This window comes from Cervus elaphus, chromosome 12, assembly GCF_910594005.1.
Source record: "Cervus elaphus chromosome 12, mCerEla1.1, whole genome shotgun sequence".
NCBI classification, from domain to species: domain Eukaryota; kingdom Metazoa; phylum Chordata; class Mammalia; order Artiodactyla; family Cervidae; genus Cervus; species Cervus elaphus.
The window spans coordinates 2,607,961-2,622,571 of NC_057826.1; the positions used below are offsets into that span (position 1 = coordinate 2,607,961).

At 51.8% G+C, this 14,611-nt stretch overlaps 1 protein-coding gene across 9 annotated transcripts in view; it reads left to right on the plus strand.

The window, feature by feature from the left end:
- FOXN3 (forkhead box N3) overlaps positions 1-14,611 on the plus strand; it is a 439,226-nt gene that overhangs the window by 399,150 nt on the left and 25,465 nt on the right. For 7 of the 9 annotated variants that reach the window (XM_043919231.1, XM_043919228.1, XM_043919230.1 and 4 more), the window contains 2 exons: positions 3,369-3,434; positions 13,942-14,044. In XM_043919231.1, coding sequence (XP_043775166.1) covers positions 3,369-3,434; positions 13,942-14,044 — 169 coding nt within the window. The remainder of the gene's footprint in view (positions 1-3,368; positions 3,435-13,941; positions 14,045-14,611) is intronic. The other 2 variants (XM_043919235.1, XM_043919236.1) reach the window with 2 other exon arrangements.

Below are 14,611 nucleotides of genomic sequence, written 5' to 3' on the forward strand. Positions count from 1 at the left end.
ATGCTTTTAAACTGTGGTGTTGGAGAAGACTCTCAGAGTCCCTTGGACTGCAAGGAGATCAAACCAGTCCATCCTGAAGGAAATCAGTCCTGAATATTCATTGGAAGGACTGATGCTGAAGCTAAAACTCCAATACTTTGGCCACCTGATGCAAAGAGCTGACTCATTGGAAAAGACCCTGATGCTGGGAAAGATTGAGGGCAGGAGGAGAAAGGGCTGACAGAGGATTGAGATGGTTAGATAGCATCACTGACTCAATGGACATGAGTTTGAGCGAACTCTGGGGGATAGTGAAGGACAGGGAAGCCTGGCGTGCTGCAGTTCATGGGATTGCAAAGAGTCGGACCTGACTTAGCAACTGAACAACGATGAGCAGTGGTATAAAATTTGTCATACTCATCAAACTATACCCCCAGGATGACTCTGGCTGTATCCCCTGGGGAAGGGCTGGCACCGTCGTACCAGGGAGCACACACCTGCACAAACATGTTTCCTCACCATTTTCTCATGCCATTAGCAGTTCTCATGTTTGCTAATTCACCTGCCAAGAGGTCATGATGGAGGCATTCCGCGTCTTCTCTCCATTCCCTCTGCTGCCTTTTCGGGCTTATGCTCCCAGGGACTCTGACCATGCAGAATGGAGAGTGGGGTTCAGGTCCTGATTATGAATGAAACAGTGGGAAGGCTGGGTGTCACACGTACCCCCAAATGCCTGGAGACCAGCAGGAACGCCAAGATAGCAGCGGAATGTTTATCTCTGGAGGCCTTGGGCATGGCGAATCTGGGTGGAAGAAAGGATTGGAGGGCTTGTCCCGAAGCGTCTTAGTTTTACTTAGCATGTGTGTTTATCTGGCTCGATGGGGGCTGGTGAGTTAGGGGCTGGAGTGGATGCTGTGTGGGCCTGAAGCTCTCCCCGCCGCCCGTGTTGCCCTTGGGGCTGCCCCACTGAGGTTCTGCAAAATCCATGCAATGTGGGTACTCTCTCCCTTTAAGGTTCTCTTTCTTCCCTTTGCATTTCTTTCATTATATCTTTCTGTCTGTGGTCCCTGACACCTTCCTGCTGAGGTCAGATATGTTTTTGAAGAGTATGGAACTGCTTGCTTTCATTTTCTGACAAAACGAGCAGGAAAAGCCTCAAGACTCCTTACCTGTGTTTCCTCTTGTTCTGTCCCCATCAGACCTCCTGGTCACTCAGGAAAACTCCACGTGGGAGTGGCCGGGGGAGGTGGGGACCCTCCACAGGCAGGCGAGCCCTGGGTTGCCTGCAACACTTGCATTCTCAAAGACGGCAAAGAACTTTTGCTTGGCGAGGGGAAACGGGCATGTTCTCTCAGTCCCAAGAAAGGAAAGGCCTTTTCCGAAAAGAGGAAGGCCTCAGCCCCCACCGTGACCTCCCGGGAGCTGCCTGCTGCCTGTGGCTTGAGGGACACCAGCAGTACCTGGGCACTGTGAGCCCCTTGTCTTGGTGGGGAGATGAGAGGGCAGGCGCTGCAGCAGCCCTGACAGCGCTGAGTCTAACTTTAACTTGTTTGATTCATCGTTCAGCTGGTGTATGCATTAATATTTTAAGATCAGGGAGGATCGATGACTGTTTCAGGAACTTCGCCCCAGGAGTTGTCAGATAAATTAATTTACCTGTTTCTCATACAATGTACTTATCAAAATAAACTTGCACTCCATTGTGGAGTGTAAGTAATGGACCTCCTGCAGGTAAAACAGGAAAAGGCCTACAGAGTCTAGTTCATTTACTTTTGTTTTGTTTCTTTTCTTTTCTTTTTTTTTTCCTTTTTTGAGACATTGTCTTTTGGAACCAGCATCATCCATATTATTATTAATCGCCTGTGGGGCTTTATACTGCATCACATTACTTCCCCTGGAATTAAACTGCTCCTATAAAGTTATGAAAAATGTACTTTTTTTTTTTTTTAAACAGTAAAAAGTCATTTTCTAGCATAAAAACCCCCAATAAAGTGCCATGGAGCCATTAGCAGTAAACTGAATGTTGGGGTGTATAACTGGTATGAGAACTGACGCGTGTGAAGCGGCCCCCGCCGTCATCGGTCACCGGTGCAGGGGACACGCTGGTGGCAATCTCCAGGGCCAGGCTGTGGCCGTCGACTCCCTTCACGTGCACAGGGCTTGGCGGCGGCCCCTGTCGCCTGGCCTCCCCGCCCGGCCGGGGAGCCTCGCCCCGGGCAGCTGGGACGCCGCGCCAGGGCAGCTGCTCCTTTCAGCCCATTCAGTGACCGTTCTTGGGGGTTGTTTACCGTTGCCATGGTGACTTTCATTTCCATAGCAGCAGCGCTGCTGTTTCTCAGAGGAAAATGAGTTTGGTTATAAAAGGATAATATTTTTCTGTCTGTGTATAACCAGCCATCTGTCAACCGGTGGATCAGAAAGGATTCAGAAACCTACTAAGACGGATAGCAATGAAGTGATGAGTTTTTGTGGGTTTTTTTTTTTTTTGGTCCCATATTAAAAGCAATAATAAATGTGGAAACAACTGTTGTACGTTCAACATCAGAACCGTAATTTTTTTCTCTTTCTGGATTTGAAGCGTGTGCGTGTGTGTGTGCGTTTAATGCCTTCACCACCTCCACCGCTGCTGCGACAACCTCATAAAACACGGTTTGCGTTCTGCTGACAAATGGAAACAACCCAACGTCTTGTTTGTATCTCAATAGATGCAGGTGTGTTAGTGCTTTCTCTTCTTGATGCCGTGAGCGTCCCCACCTCATTAAAGATTCCCATGGCTGAACTTTCTATTGTCCCCCCACTCTCCTGCCCCTCCACCCCAGGGGGAAAGGCTGAGTGGGTGCAGAGATCAGCAGCTTCTCAGGAGCATACGGTGCAAATCATACAATAAGCGTGATGCAGAGGAACCCGGGCTGTGTCCGAAAGCCTTGCTAACGTGCCCCTTAAATCTCCTCCTAGAGCAGCGTTCTTCTGTGCACATCCAAACGGGGAGAAAGTCACCTTTGGGAATGCTCCTCTAGTTTCTGGGCTCTTAATGTATTTCTTTGTTTTTGACAGTGTTGGGTCTTAGATGCGGCCCACGGGATCCCTTGTTGCCGTGTGTGGGCCCTTCACTGTGGCGAGAGGACTTCTTTCCATTGTAACAAGCAGGCACTCAGGTTCACTTGCCCCACGGCATGTGGAATCTTAGTTCCTCGACGAGCAAATCGAACCTTCGTTCCCCTGCATTGGAAGGTGGATTCTCAACCACTGGGCCAACCATGGAAGACCCAAGTTCCTGAATTTTTTTTTTTTTCTCTATTGCGTTCGTAAAGTGTAACTTGCAGGGGGAAGAACGCACACACACACCAGCCCCGTTGTAAATAATGTTGTTTATTGGTTGATTTTTCCAGATCCTGACATTGATGCTGCCACTGCCATGATGCTTTTGAATACTCCCCCTGAGATACAAGCAGGTTGTGAGTAGATATTTCTATAGCCTACAGCACCACAGTTTGTGAACTTAACCTTCTCCTTTACATACAAGGCCGTAGGAAGAACTAATGCCCAAGCAGACCGCCCCCCCACCCCCCCACTTATAGAATCACTTTGAATTAACGCAGTGCGTGATTCCATACGTGTGTGTAGAGAGACATGGCCACGCACGTGTGTGAATGAATGCATAGGTGTATTTCCAAGATGACAGAGTGCTAAGATAATTTTAGGGCTTGAGACTTGGGGGGCAAGGAAGGGGACCAGGAATGAGTCCCAGAGAACAGACCCTTTCTCCTTCAGGAGCTGTTCCTGGGAGTTTGTCGTTTCTGCTAGAATAGGCCACGGGGCCCACCCTCACAGTCGTGGGACTCAGTGGAAGCCGTTTTTAGACATTCCTGTCCCCTTGGGGACCTCATGAATAGCAGGCTCCCGTCTTAGGACGAGGAGAGGAAAGCTTAGTGAGGTGGGTGTGCAGGAGCGTGGAACAGCCTCTAAAGGGCAACACCGGGGTGCCCCGTCCCGTGTCATCCTGCGCCCACGGTCATACAGACAGAAGGGCAGGGCTGCTTTCGAGAAGCAGGGTTCCTGTCGGCCCTCGAGCAAGGCCAAGCCCAAGACACCTCTTGGCTTCCTCCCTTGAACTGCTCTTCTATGCGCCATCCGATGTCTCTTCCCCACCTCTGGAACCTAGTGTGTTTTTGGAACGGTCTGCTCTCCCAGGGATGACCGATGACCCAAATGCAGACGTCTGTCCCTCGTCCTCCCAGCTGCCACGTCCCTCTCCCGGCAGAAGCCGTGTGAGCAGCCAGCTCGGCGCCCGTGGCTCATTGGCAGGATAACGGCGTCACCGCCTTGCTGCGCTTGGACTCGCCGGTTAGAGGCCGCAGGGTGCTGCAGCCGACCCCCTCCTCGTTCTAAGCGCCGCCCGGCCTGCTGAGCAAAGGGACCCCCACTTCGGGAGCTTGTGGCATCTCCCACAGGAGAACATCTGTTCCCAGACCCTCCCCAGCTGTCTGATGTCGAGTTCTAGACCGTCCCTCCTAGCCTGCCAGCAGCTTTAGGAAATGGACTCCATCCTTCCTTCCCTGTTCCTTTGTTTAAAAGACCCAAGAGGCACAGCCAGGCGTTCTCGGGACAGAGTCGTCTCTCTGCCGAAAGCTGCAGTTACCTGGTCCTGAAGGCAAGGTATCCTCACTCTCTCTTTGCTGAACTCAGCTTGCTGGCCATTGAAATAAAGACTGCCCACACCTCCGAGAAGGAACCGCCACTGCTAAGCAGACGCCTAAGCGGTGCAGCCCTGTAACTCGCAGTTAACCTGTAGTGCGGGTTTTAAAAGATGTTTGAAGTTACACGGAAGTGAAAAAAAAAGAACTCGGTTCTCACATGACTCTTGCAGGAAGACAGTAGACCAGACTGTAATCCAGTGACCGTCTGAAACAGTTTCTGAAATCAAGTTGGACAGTTCATCACGGGGCAGGCGTACTGGCTTGATCAGAGCTGTGTAGGGCTCGGGTGCCTTCCTTCGTACGGGTCACTGCCTGCAGTGATCGTTGGTTTAAAGAAATTATTTTGATGAACGGGAATAAAGGAGCTAAGCGAGGAAAGGCCAAGAGGATTGGTCATTAACAGATCCTGGGCAATTTTATAAAGATCCATTATCAATGGATTCTTGATCACAGATAGAAAGGGAAAAGGGTTGATCCTGATGAGTTAAGAAGTTAATTGTTTTTAGTGTTCTCATGACTAAATGAACTGCCCACCTCTCCGTTACTATAACACAGATGGTAACAATTTTTTTTCGGGGTGTCCATAGTCTTATGTTGAAATGCTGCCTTTGAGTTTTCAGAGCTCCGTGTTCACGTTATGAAGCTGTGCAGTCACGTAGGGCTTTCCCGCCTCGCTCTGTGAGAAGCCCAGCCACAGCCCTGGTGAGCCCGCCAGGAGCAGTCTCTAGTGTCCTGGTAGGAAGGGACCGGGAAGCCCACGGAAGTCATGGAAGGAGACAGCGGAGAAGTCAGCTTAATGACTGGGCAGAGGGGAGCGCATCAGCTTTATGTTCACCTTCCTGTCTGACCCCAAGCCTCATCAGATCTCCTGGAAATCCAGCTGGGGCATAGCCAGTGGGTGAGAAGCCCCAAGATTGGAGCAGGGCCGTCGGAAGGAGATGAGCACATGTTGAGCGTCCGCTCCTGCACTTGGCGGGCCCCAGGGGCCCCCCTCAGCCTCCTAAGAAGCATAGTCAGAGGTGTGTGTCCCCGATACTGGGACACTCTGCACCCAGCTCTTCTGCGCTTTGCTCTCCCTTTCCCTCCCAAGCTGACGTTTCTTGCCTGGCATGTGAGGCAGGACCTCACCTCCTGAAGGGAGACCATCCCAGACATTCAGTGCGGAAGCCACTGTGTCCTACGCTGCCGGCTTTGCCCAAAGCCTGGAAACGGTGGGAGGCGATCCCTTAGCCACTTTGCCCACCTGATGCGAAGAACCGACTTACTAGAAAAGACCCTGATGGTGGGAAAGATTGAGGGCAGGAGGAGAAGGGGACGGCAGAGCATGAGATGGTGGGATGGCACCACCGACTCAATGGACATGAGTTTGAGTAAACTCCAGGAGTTGGTGATGGACAGGGAGGCCTGGCGAGCTGCAGTGCAGGGGTCGAAAAGAGTCGGACACGACTGAGCGGCTGAACTGAACTGATCCCTTAGCCAAAAGACTCAAAGGCAGCAGACACCGGGGCGCTGGTGGGGAATGGGCAGCCTGCCTCGGGGTGTGTGTGCGTGCGTGTCCCCCACGTTTGGGGTCCTGCCCGCGTGCTCCCCGCGCGGGCCCGTGGCCCGTCTGTTACCGGAGCCTCATCCTCGCGGGCTGCTGTCCGCAGCCCCACGTGCTCACCGCCCGGGCTGAGCCACGCCCCCGTGTGAGCGGGCCCCACCCCGTCCGCCTGCCGCTGGCGCTGTGCGGGCCCCAGGCGGCAGACGGACGGGGTGGGGCCGCTCTCATCCTTCCTGCGGGCAGACTGGCCGCAGGCTGGGAGTCGGTTAAGTCCTAGCAAGGAGCCGTCTCCAGAGGTGACAGAACCGGTCAGCGCAGCCCCGTGTCTCAGAAGGACCCCCTCCTGCCCCGGGGCACCCCCCGCACCTGGGCCCCTTGAGCCCCCTCTCTGGGGGGCCCGCAGCCCCTCCCGGCACGCTGACGCCTCGCTGTCTGCGGGGCAGGTCTGCGGGGCAGCTCTGCGCACCGAGCTCATCAGAGCCTCAGCCTGCAGCGTCGTCTCCCCCGCAGCACCAGCGGGAGCGTTCTCTCTTTCTGGCTCGATCTGTTCACGGCATGGGGAGCCTTCCACGAGGCGTGCCATCACGTGTAAGGGGCTCTGCGGGACACGGCTTCCAGAAAAATCCAGGCAGGACGCTGCCGCCTCGTCTCTTGAGCTTTGGATTATGCTTCTGGTCAAATCCAGCCACATCTCTCTCCCCTGCCAAAAAAAAAAGTATGGCTCTGTAGATTAATTCTAGCTTCTCGATTCCAATTAAGGCTTCCTAGGTAGCTCCAGTGATAAAGAATCGGCCTGCAAAATGTAATCAGTATTATTTTACGGTATTAATGGAATATTTCACATCCCCTTTTTCGTAGTGAGTCTGAAATCCAGTGTACTTAGAACATGGCTCGGTTTGGATCCACGTTCCAGCTGCTCTGGAGAGGCCACATTTGTTTTGTCAGATGGCGCAGTGGTAGAGAACCCACCTGCCAATGCAGCAGACGCAGGAGACGCGGGCTTCATCCCTGGGTCGGGAGCATCCCCTGGAGGGGAAAGAGCAACCCACTCCAGTATTCTTGCCTGGGAAATTGCACTGACAGGGGAGCCTGCTGGGCTACAGTCCACGGGGTCACAAAGAGTCAGCTCTGCCTGACCCGAGCACTGCAAATACACACACACACACACACACACACACACACACACACACACACACACACACACACACACACACACACACACACACACACACACACACACACACACACACACACACACACACACACACACACACACACACACACACACACACCTGCTGGGCTACAGTCCACGGGGTCACAAAGAGTCAGCTCTGCCTGACCCGAGCACTGCAAATACACACACACACACACACACACACACACACACACACTACACACACACACACACACACACACGTCTGCTTAACTACCTCCTCTGCAGTTCTCCTTTGACAAGCCCTGCCAGTCACCTTTGACCCCAGTGGAGGAATTGTTACTAAGTCAGGAGAAGTCTGATCTCCATTACTGATCTTCAAATGAAGTGAAAGTTGCTCAGTCGTGTCCAACTCTTTGCGACGCCGCGGAGTATACAGTCCATGGAATTCTCCAGGCCAGAATACTGGAGTGAGTAGCCGTTCCCTCCTGCAGGGGATGTTCCCAACCCAGGGATGGAACCCAGGTCCCCCACATTGCAGATGGATTCTTTACCAGCTGAGCCACAGGGAGGCCCAAGAACGCTGGAGTGGGCAGCCTATCCCTTCCCCAGCGGATCTTCCCCACCCAGGAATCAAACCAGGGTCTCCTTCCTGCATTGCAGGCGGATTCTTTACCCACTGAGCTACCCGGGAAGCCCACTCATCTTCAAAGGCTGACATCATGCCTGGCTGGAATGTTCCCAGAGAGAAACTCTAGATAATGAACAAAACAACAGAATTGGGGGAGGGGGTGGTTGGGAGGAGGCGGAGGTCCACAGCCCACCCCCACCCCCCACCCCGCCCCAAGCTGGAATGCCTATAGAGGCGCCAGGAAGCGGGCGCCCTTCTCTCAGCCCTCTTGGCGTCCTTGCGAGGAAGCAAGGGCCAGTCCTAGGAAAGGGGAGGATTATCGAATCACCTGCTGCTCAGCTTATGGCCTCTGCTAGCCTAGCAGTCGGAACTCAGAGGTTAATTTTAGAAGCTGGAAGGGGGGCTGGGGAAGCCGGGGCAGGGCAGGGCGGAGCGCGGATGAAAGTTTCTCTCATGCGTTCCACTTTTTTTATTTCGGGTTCTGGAAGTGATCACATTTGGACCACAGTGAACGGTGCTGCTTGATTTGATTTGTGTGTGGATGTGAGGGCTGCTTTCTTGATGGATAAAAGTTGAGGGTCATTGTATAATATAAGACAAAGGGCTGATGTCCTTGGCACCTTGTCCCAGGATGTGAGGGTCTCAGACATACGTCTTCTCTCCTAGAAGAGCCAATTAAAAAACACTTTATGTTGGAGTAGAGTTGATCAACAATGTTAGATTCCGGTGTACAGCCAAGTGGTTCAGTTGTACATGCAAATGTATCTATTCTTTTTCAAATTCTTTTCCCATGTAGGTTATTAGAGTATTGAGCGGACTTTCATGTGAAGAGCTAAATATTTAAATGATGTAGCAGAAAAGGATGATGCTGGGCGGGTAGGGGGTGCTTTTTCTTTTTTTTTTTTTTTTTTTAGTTGATTTAGTGAGAAGCCACAAATCTGAGTTTGAGGTTGATCTTAACTATCCAGTTTCTTACAACATCTCTTCTCTAGCTGGAGCCCAGGTTTAATTTCAGCAGGTTAGGTAGGCGCCCTGAGTTTATGTGTGTTGATACGCATTGGGGGAAACACAGAGGAAATGGAAGGGAAGGAGAAGATATGCTGAGAAGTGAAGGGCCAGGAGCACTGACCCCGTCTCCAGATCCGGACTCAAAAAGTCATGGCGCGGGGACTTGGGAATGCCTTTCTCAGCCGTGTTAGACCGGCCGAGATTCATCTTTCAGACGCCACAGCCTTGACACGTGGGGGTGGAGACAGAAGGGAGGAAAGGGTGGGAGCAGTTAAGAGTGCGCGCCGGCCGCCGTGGGCAGAGGGGCACGTCCGCCCCCCGTGGAGCTGCTGGGCGAGCACTGGGGAGCCGGGCCTGGCTCCTGTGGGAGTGCGCGCCGGGGTCCAAGGGCTCGCCAGCTTCCAGAAACAGCTCAGGGATGGCCTTTTCATGCCGCAGGGCACACCGTCGGTGAGAGTCTCTGTGAAGTGAATACAGTTCATTAACCAGGAAGATGTCTTCGTGGGTGAGTACAGAGTTCGTGAAGTGAAAGTCGCTCAGTTGTATCCGACTCTTTGCGACCCCATGGACTATACAATCCATGGAATTCTCCAGGCCAGAATACTGGAGTGGGTAGCCTTTCCCTTCTCCAGGGGATCTTCCCAACCCAGGGATCGAACCAGGGTCTCCGGCATTGCAGGCAGATTCCTTACCAGCTGAGCCCTCAGAGAAGCAGTTAGGGAGAGCTACAAAAAGCATCATAGACTGGAAGAATTTCCGCTTGTCCTGACCCCATTAAGTCCTGTGCCTTAGAGATAATTAATAAGAGGGCGCTGGTGAGGTGAGGGGGATGGAGGATGAACACGGTGATCTTGGTGACAGTGAGCTTGTAGAATGGGCCCGCCGCTGAGCTAGCAGCTCATGTGCTTTGTCTTGTTCTGTCTACAAAACGATGCTCCTGGTACCTCCTTTATAGGTGAGAAAACGGAGGCACAGAGAGGCTAAGGCACTTGCCCAAACACAGGGCGTGTGGTGGGGCAGGGCTTTGGACAGAGGCCGTGTGGCCCCAAGAGTATAGTCGTCACCACACACGAAGCTTCTTCTCTGGAGCATAGTGAGACGAGGGGTCGCGCAAGCCCGGTGTCCCGGGGCTGCCTTCCTCTCTCTGTCCCCTTCACACCGGGTGAGCCCCTGGGGATCGGAGGCTCCGGCCACTCGGGCAGAGGGCTCCGGGAACAGGCGGGGCTGCGTCTCCTGACGGCCGGACGAATGCAGGGCTGTGCCAGGCCAGGGGACGTGTGCCCGGGACTCCGTCCTCCTGCTCCGTCCCCGGGGCTCCCTTGTCTTTGTCGCAGGGCTTACGTACTCTGGGTGTTTTCGCCGCAGGAGTGACTCTGACGTGATTTGCACGTGGGGAACGGAAGTGCTGTGAGTGCAGTGGCTGCTCTTCCGGCTGAGGGTGTGACCCGGACAATGGCCAGGGCCTTCCAACCCCATCCAGCTTTGTCTCACCCTGTTCTCGTGGGCCTCTCCCGGGCTCCTCTGGGGGTGATGAGCACATGGGTGATGCTGAGATTGAAGACCGGCATCTATTTTCAGAACAGCCCTGTCTTTATTCAGTTAAACCTGTAAATACTCCGAGAGGTCAATACCGTGTGTCCCCTTCTTACTTAAGGAGCTGGTCAGGGACACAGACAGTGCAGGACGCCGACGGGACACAGAGGCGGGCCGTGTGACGCCAGAGTCTGGCTCTCAGCCGCCAGGCTAGAGACCATGTCCCTGCTCAGAACCCTTCAGTGGTTTTCCCAGTTTCCATAGTGAAAGTGAAAGCGTTAGTTGCTCAGTCATGTCTGATTCTTTGTGACCCCGTCCGTGGACTGTAGCTTCTCTATCCATGGGGTTCTCCAGGCAAGATACCAGAGTGGGTAGGCTTTCCCTTCTCCAGGGGATCTTCCCGACCCACGAATGGAACCCGGGTCTTCTGCATTGCAGGTGGATTCTTTACTGCCTGGGCCACCAGGGATGTAGTGTAGATAGATGCATCTCATTCCTGCTGGGATTGTATGCTTTGTCAAGATTACTTTTTAATTCTTATGCACATTGTGATTTTTATCGCTTCCAGGCCTGGGGTGTGCCTTTGAATGCTAACAATGGCACTTCCTACAGGAAGGCCTCCCAGATAGCCTCCTTTTGGGTTAGCTGTCTCCTTCCTTCATCCCTGTAGGCTCGCTGGCCTAGTGCTTGCTATCGTATGTTCTCATTGTCTCTTCAATTCTCTGTCTGTCCCACCTAACTGGGGGGACCCTGCGTCCTCTTCATTTAATGTATAGACAGGTACTTGGTAATTTAATCCACTGATTGATACAACCTGTATATGAGACTGTAATAATTTTTACTGATAAGAATTATAACTGTGGTATAGATTTTAAATATTTAAGTTATTTTGGGGGGGTACCATTCTGTCAGATTTGCTTGATGTTCTAGATGAGATCCCTAGTGACTGATAGATTAAATACTGACCATTTTGAAGAGATACCACAGAATAATTGAAAAACCCTTTCCCACAATCCCCAAAACAGACAAACCAAAAATAACCTCCACCTGAAGCATCTGTCTTGAGCGCCAGAGTCCTACTGGTTTATACGTATGTCTGTCCTCTGGAATTACTGGTATTTTCCCTCCTGTATTTTCTTCCAGAAGTTTTGTGACTTTAGTCCTTACATTTAGATCTATGACACATTCCTAATTAGTTTTCCAGCTTGGTATGAGGTTAGGACAAAAGTTCGTTTTTTTCCAAGTGGATCTCTGATTGTTCTGACTCTTCTTTACCCCATTGTGTTGTCTGCATATTTGTCAGAAATCAGTTGACCGCATACACGTGAGTCTATTTCTTGGACTGTCTTTTGTTCCGTTGATCTATAGGTCTGCACTTACACCGTGCTGTCTTATAGCTTTATACAAAGTTGTTCCATAACTGGGGTAGATTTAAATTCTGGACACTCTTCTATGATAATTAGTTGCAATATCATATCATAACAGGGTTCATGCTTTTAAGATATCTGGTGAGTCCCCTACCTCAGTTGACCTAAAGTCTGAAATCAGGATGACTGTTAAGTGACAGGTAGAAATCCCTGATCTAGTTCAGCCTACCTTCATAATTAAATATGCGAACATACAGGGGATTCTCGAGCCCCGACTGTGCTGGTTGTAATGACTGCAGGCACTAGTTTCAGCTTTGTCTCCCGTCCCCCCTTTTGTACAACCTAGTAACAGGGACCCTACACAAACCTGGGTGAGACGTGGCAGAAAACACTGGCCGGAGCGGCCCAGGGGGTCTCAGTCTACAGCTTTAGCCCATGTTCCAGAGTAGACCTTTGTCCAACGTGAAAGACCTGACTTACGGTTTAGAGTATTTACATAAGTCTGCTCTTAGAGACCTGAAATTATAGGAGTAAAAAGTATGTACTGTGTCTTTTGGGAAGTGTTGTTGTTCCACACAAATAATATTGGCTTTAAAATTTTAATATCCAGGGACTTCCTTGGAGGTCCAGTGTTTAAGACTTTGCCTTCTAAGGCAGTGGGTACAGGTTTGACCCCTATTTTGGGAGCTAAGATCCCTCATGTCTGGCAGCCGAAACAACCGAAAACTTTTAAAATAGTCCACATCAAAAAAACAATCTATAAAAAAACTTATCGACTTTTAAAAAAACTTAATATTCAGAGTGGTTTTCATTTTTGAAGGTATGATTTCATAGACTCTTTTTGGTTAGGTCTGTGTCTGAGAAAGCAGTCTGTCCACCCTGCCCTCGGATGAGTCTGGGCCAGGGGCGGGGGACTCTAGGATGCTAGAGATGGAAAGAGTCTTCGAGAACACCACTCAGAGAAGGAAAAGGAAATTCTGTGAGTTTGCACAGTCCTACCAGAAGAACAGATTAAAACCCAGGTGTGCAAGCCCTCTGTCAGAGTGTTCACACGGGATGCGTGCCTGGCCCCATAGACACGTGGAGGAGTACTGATGATGCTAGAAGAATATTAGCGTGCGCCAACAGAAACTGCTGCTTGGGAGGTCAGAAAAGATCGACTCCCAGGGGTTGCTCCTGGTCCCCCTGTTCTGTGAATACTCAGATCCGCGTGAGGCCACTGTGCGTTACACACAGCACAGGCAGTGTCTGATGGTCCGTGACGAAAAGTTTGGCTCAGGAGTAATGCGGGGCTGAGTGTGTCTAGGAGACCACGGCTGACAAGAGAGCTCCCGGGACGTCTGCTTAGAGGAGGCGCCAGGGCAGGAGGGAGGCGGGCCAGGTGCTTCTGAGACGGAGCCCGCCTTCCAGGGCCCTGCACTCCCCGCGGAGACGGGTGTGAGGATGCCCAGGAGATGTGAGCGCTGAGGTGCCGAGGAGCTTGTAAGATCAGCTCTGCTGTTCTTTTGGCTGTTTGTTTTTTTTCTTTCCCTTCCTGGATTAAGGACTCTTAGAAAGACATTCCCAGTTCTGACCATGGCCAGAGAAGCATGAGGAAAATGCTTTTGTTTGCTCAAGATGGCGTCAGGTTCTTGAGATCAAAAGGGTCTGCCTGGAGATAAAACCTTATATGTAATAAATGCAGGAAAATAATATTTGAAGCCCACTTTTAAAAACTCATCTTTTTTTTTTTTTCTAACCAAGGCATCAATAATAAGCTACTGGTTTGACTTGACTAACTCAGTCTCTCTCTTGAGGTGTGGTATCTTTCTGTCTTTCTGTCTGGCTCTCTTGGCATTCTCTTTGTATCTGTCACGCCCGTGTGTGTGTCTGTCTGTCTGTCTGTCTGCTTGCCCTCTGTACCTGTGAGTATCTCCTCTCTCTCCCTGTCTCCCTCTCTCTCTGTCTTTCTCTGGTGTAGCCAGAATTTCTGACTCGGAACAGAAGTCTTCACAGCGGGATTCACGTGTGGTGTCTCTTTGCTTTTCCAGTTCCTCCAGGAGTGATACAGAACGGAACGCGGGTTCTGAGCCGAGGCCTGTTCCCCGGGGTCCGGCCGTTGCCAGTCACGCCCATTGGGATGGCAGCTGTGAGGTAAGGGGCCCTGCGGGGCGAAGCCCCCCTGAGCAGCGGGACGGGCGCTCTGCGCCCACGAGCCACCTGGGGGCTGGGGAAGACCAGCCTCTGCATGGTCAGGGCGGAAGTAGCTTGGGTGTCTGAAAAAATTAAAGGAACTCCTGAGGACTCCAATCTAGGTGCTAGCTTCTCCTTCCCGGGCCGTCAAATTACCCTGGTCTCTTTGCAGATGAGATGAGGCAAAATGGCAGTGAAGTTGCTCTATTCTGAGAAGGTGGGGTAAAGTCAGCAGAAGGAAATGCTGGGCAAGGTGGTCATTAGATTCTGGGCTAACTGGTCGACCTCTAGACCCAGCCCCCTCACTTCCCAGTCCTTTCACTTTGGGTGCATGTCTGACCTCTGTGGGTTACTTCCCTCATCCCTGAAGCTCCTCTGCCTCCTGGGAAGGCTTGCAATGAAACATACAAAACAATCAGGTGTGAAAAACGCTTCCGTAAGCAGTCGTAAATACCAGGTGGCATTAGCTTCCCCGCCCCCCCCGCCCCCCCCCCCCACTTCCTAGAATCAGCTCAGCTGCCAAACCTC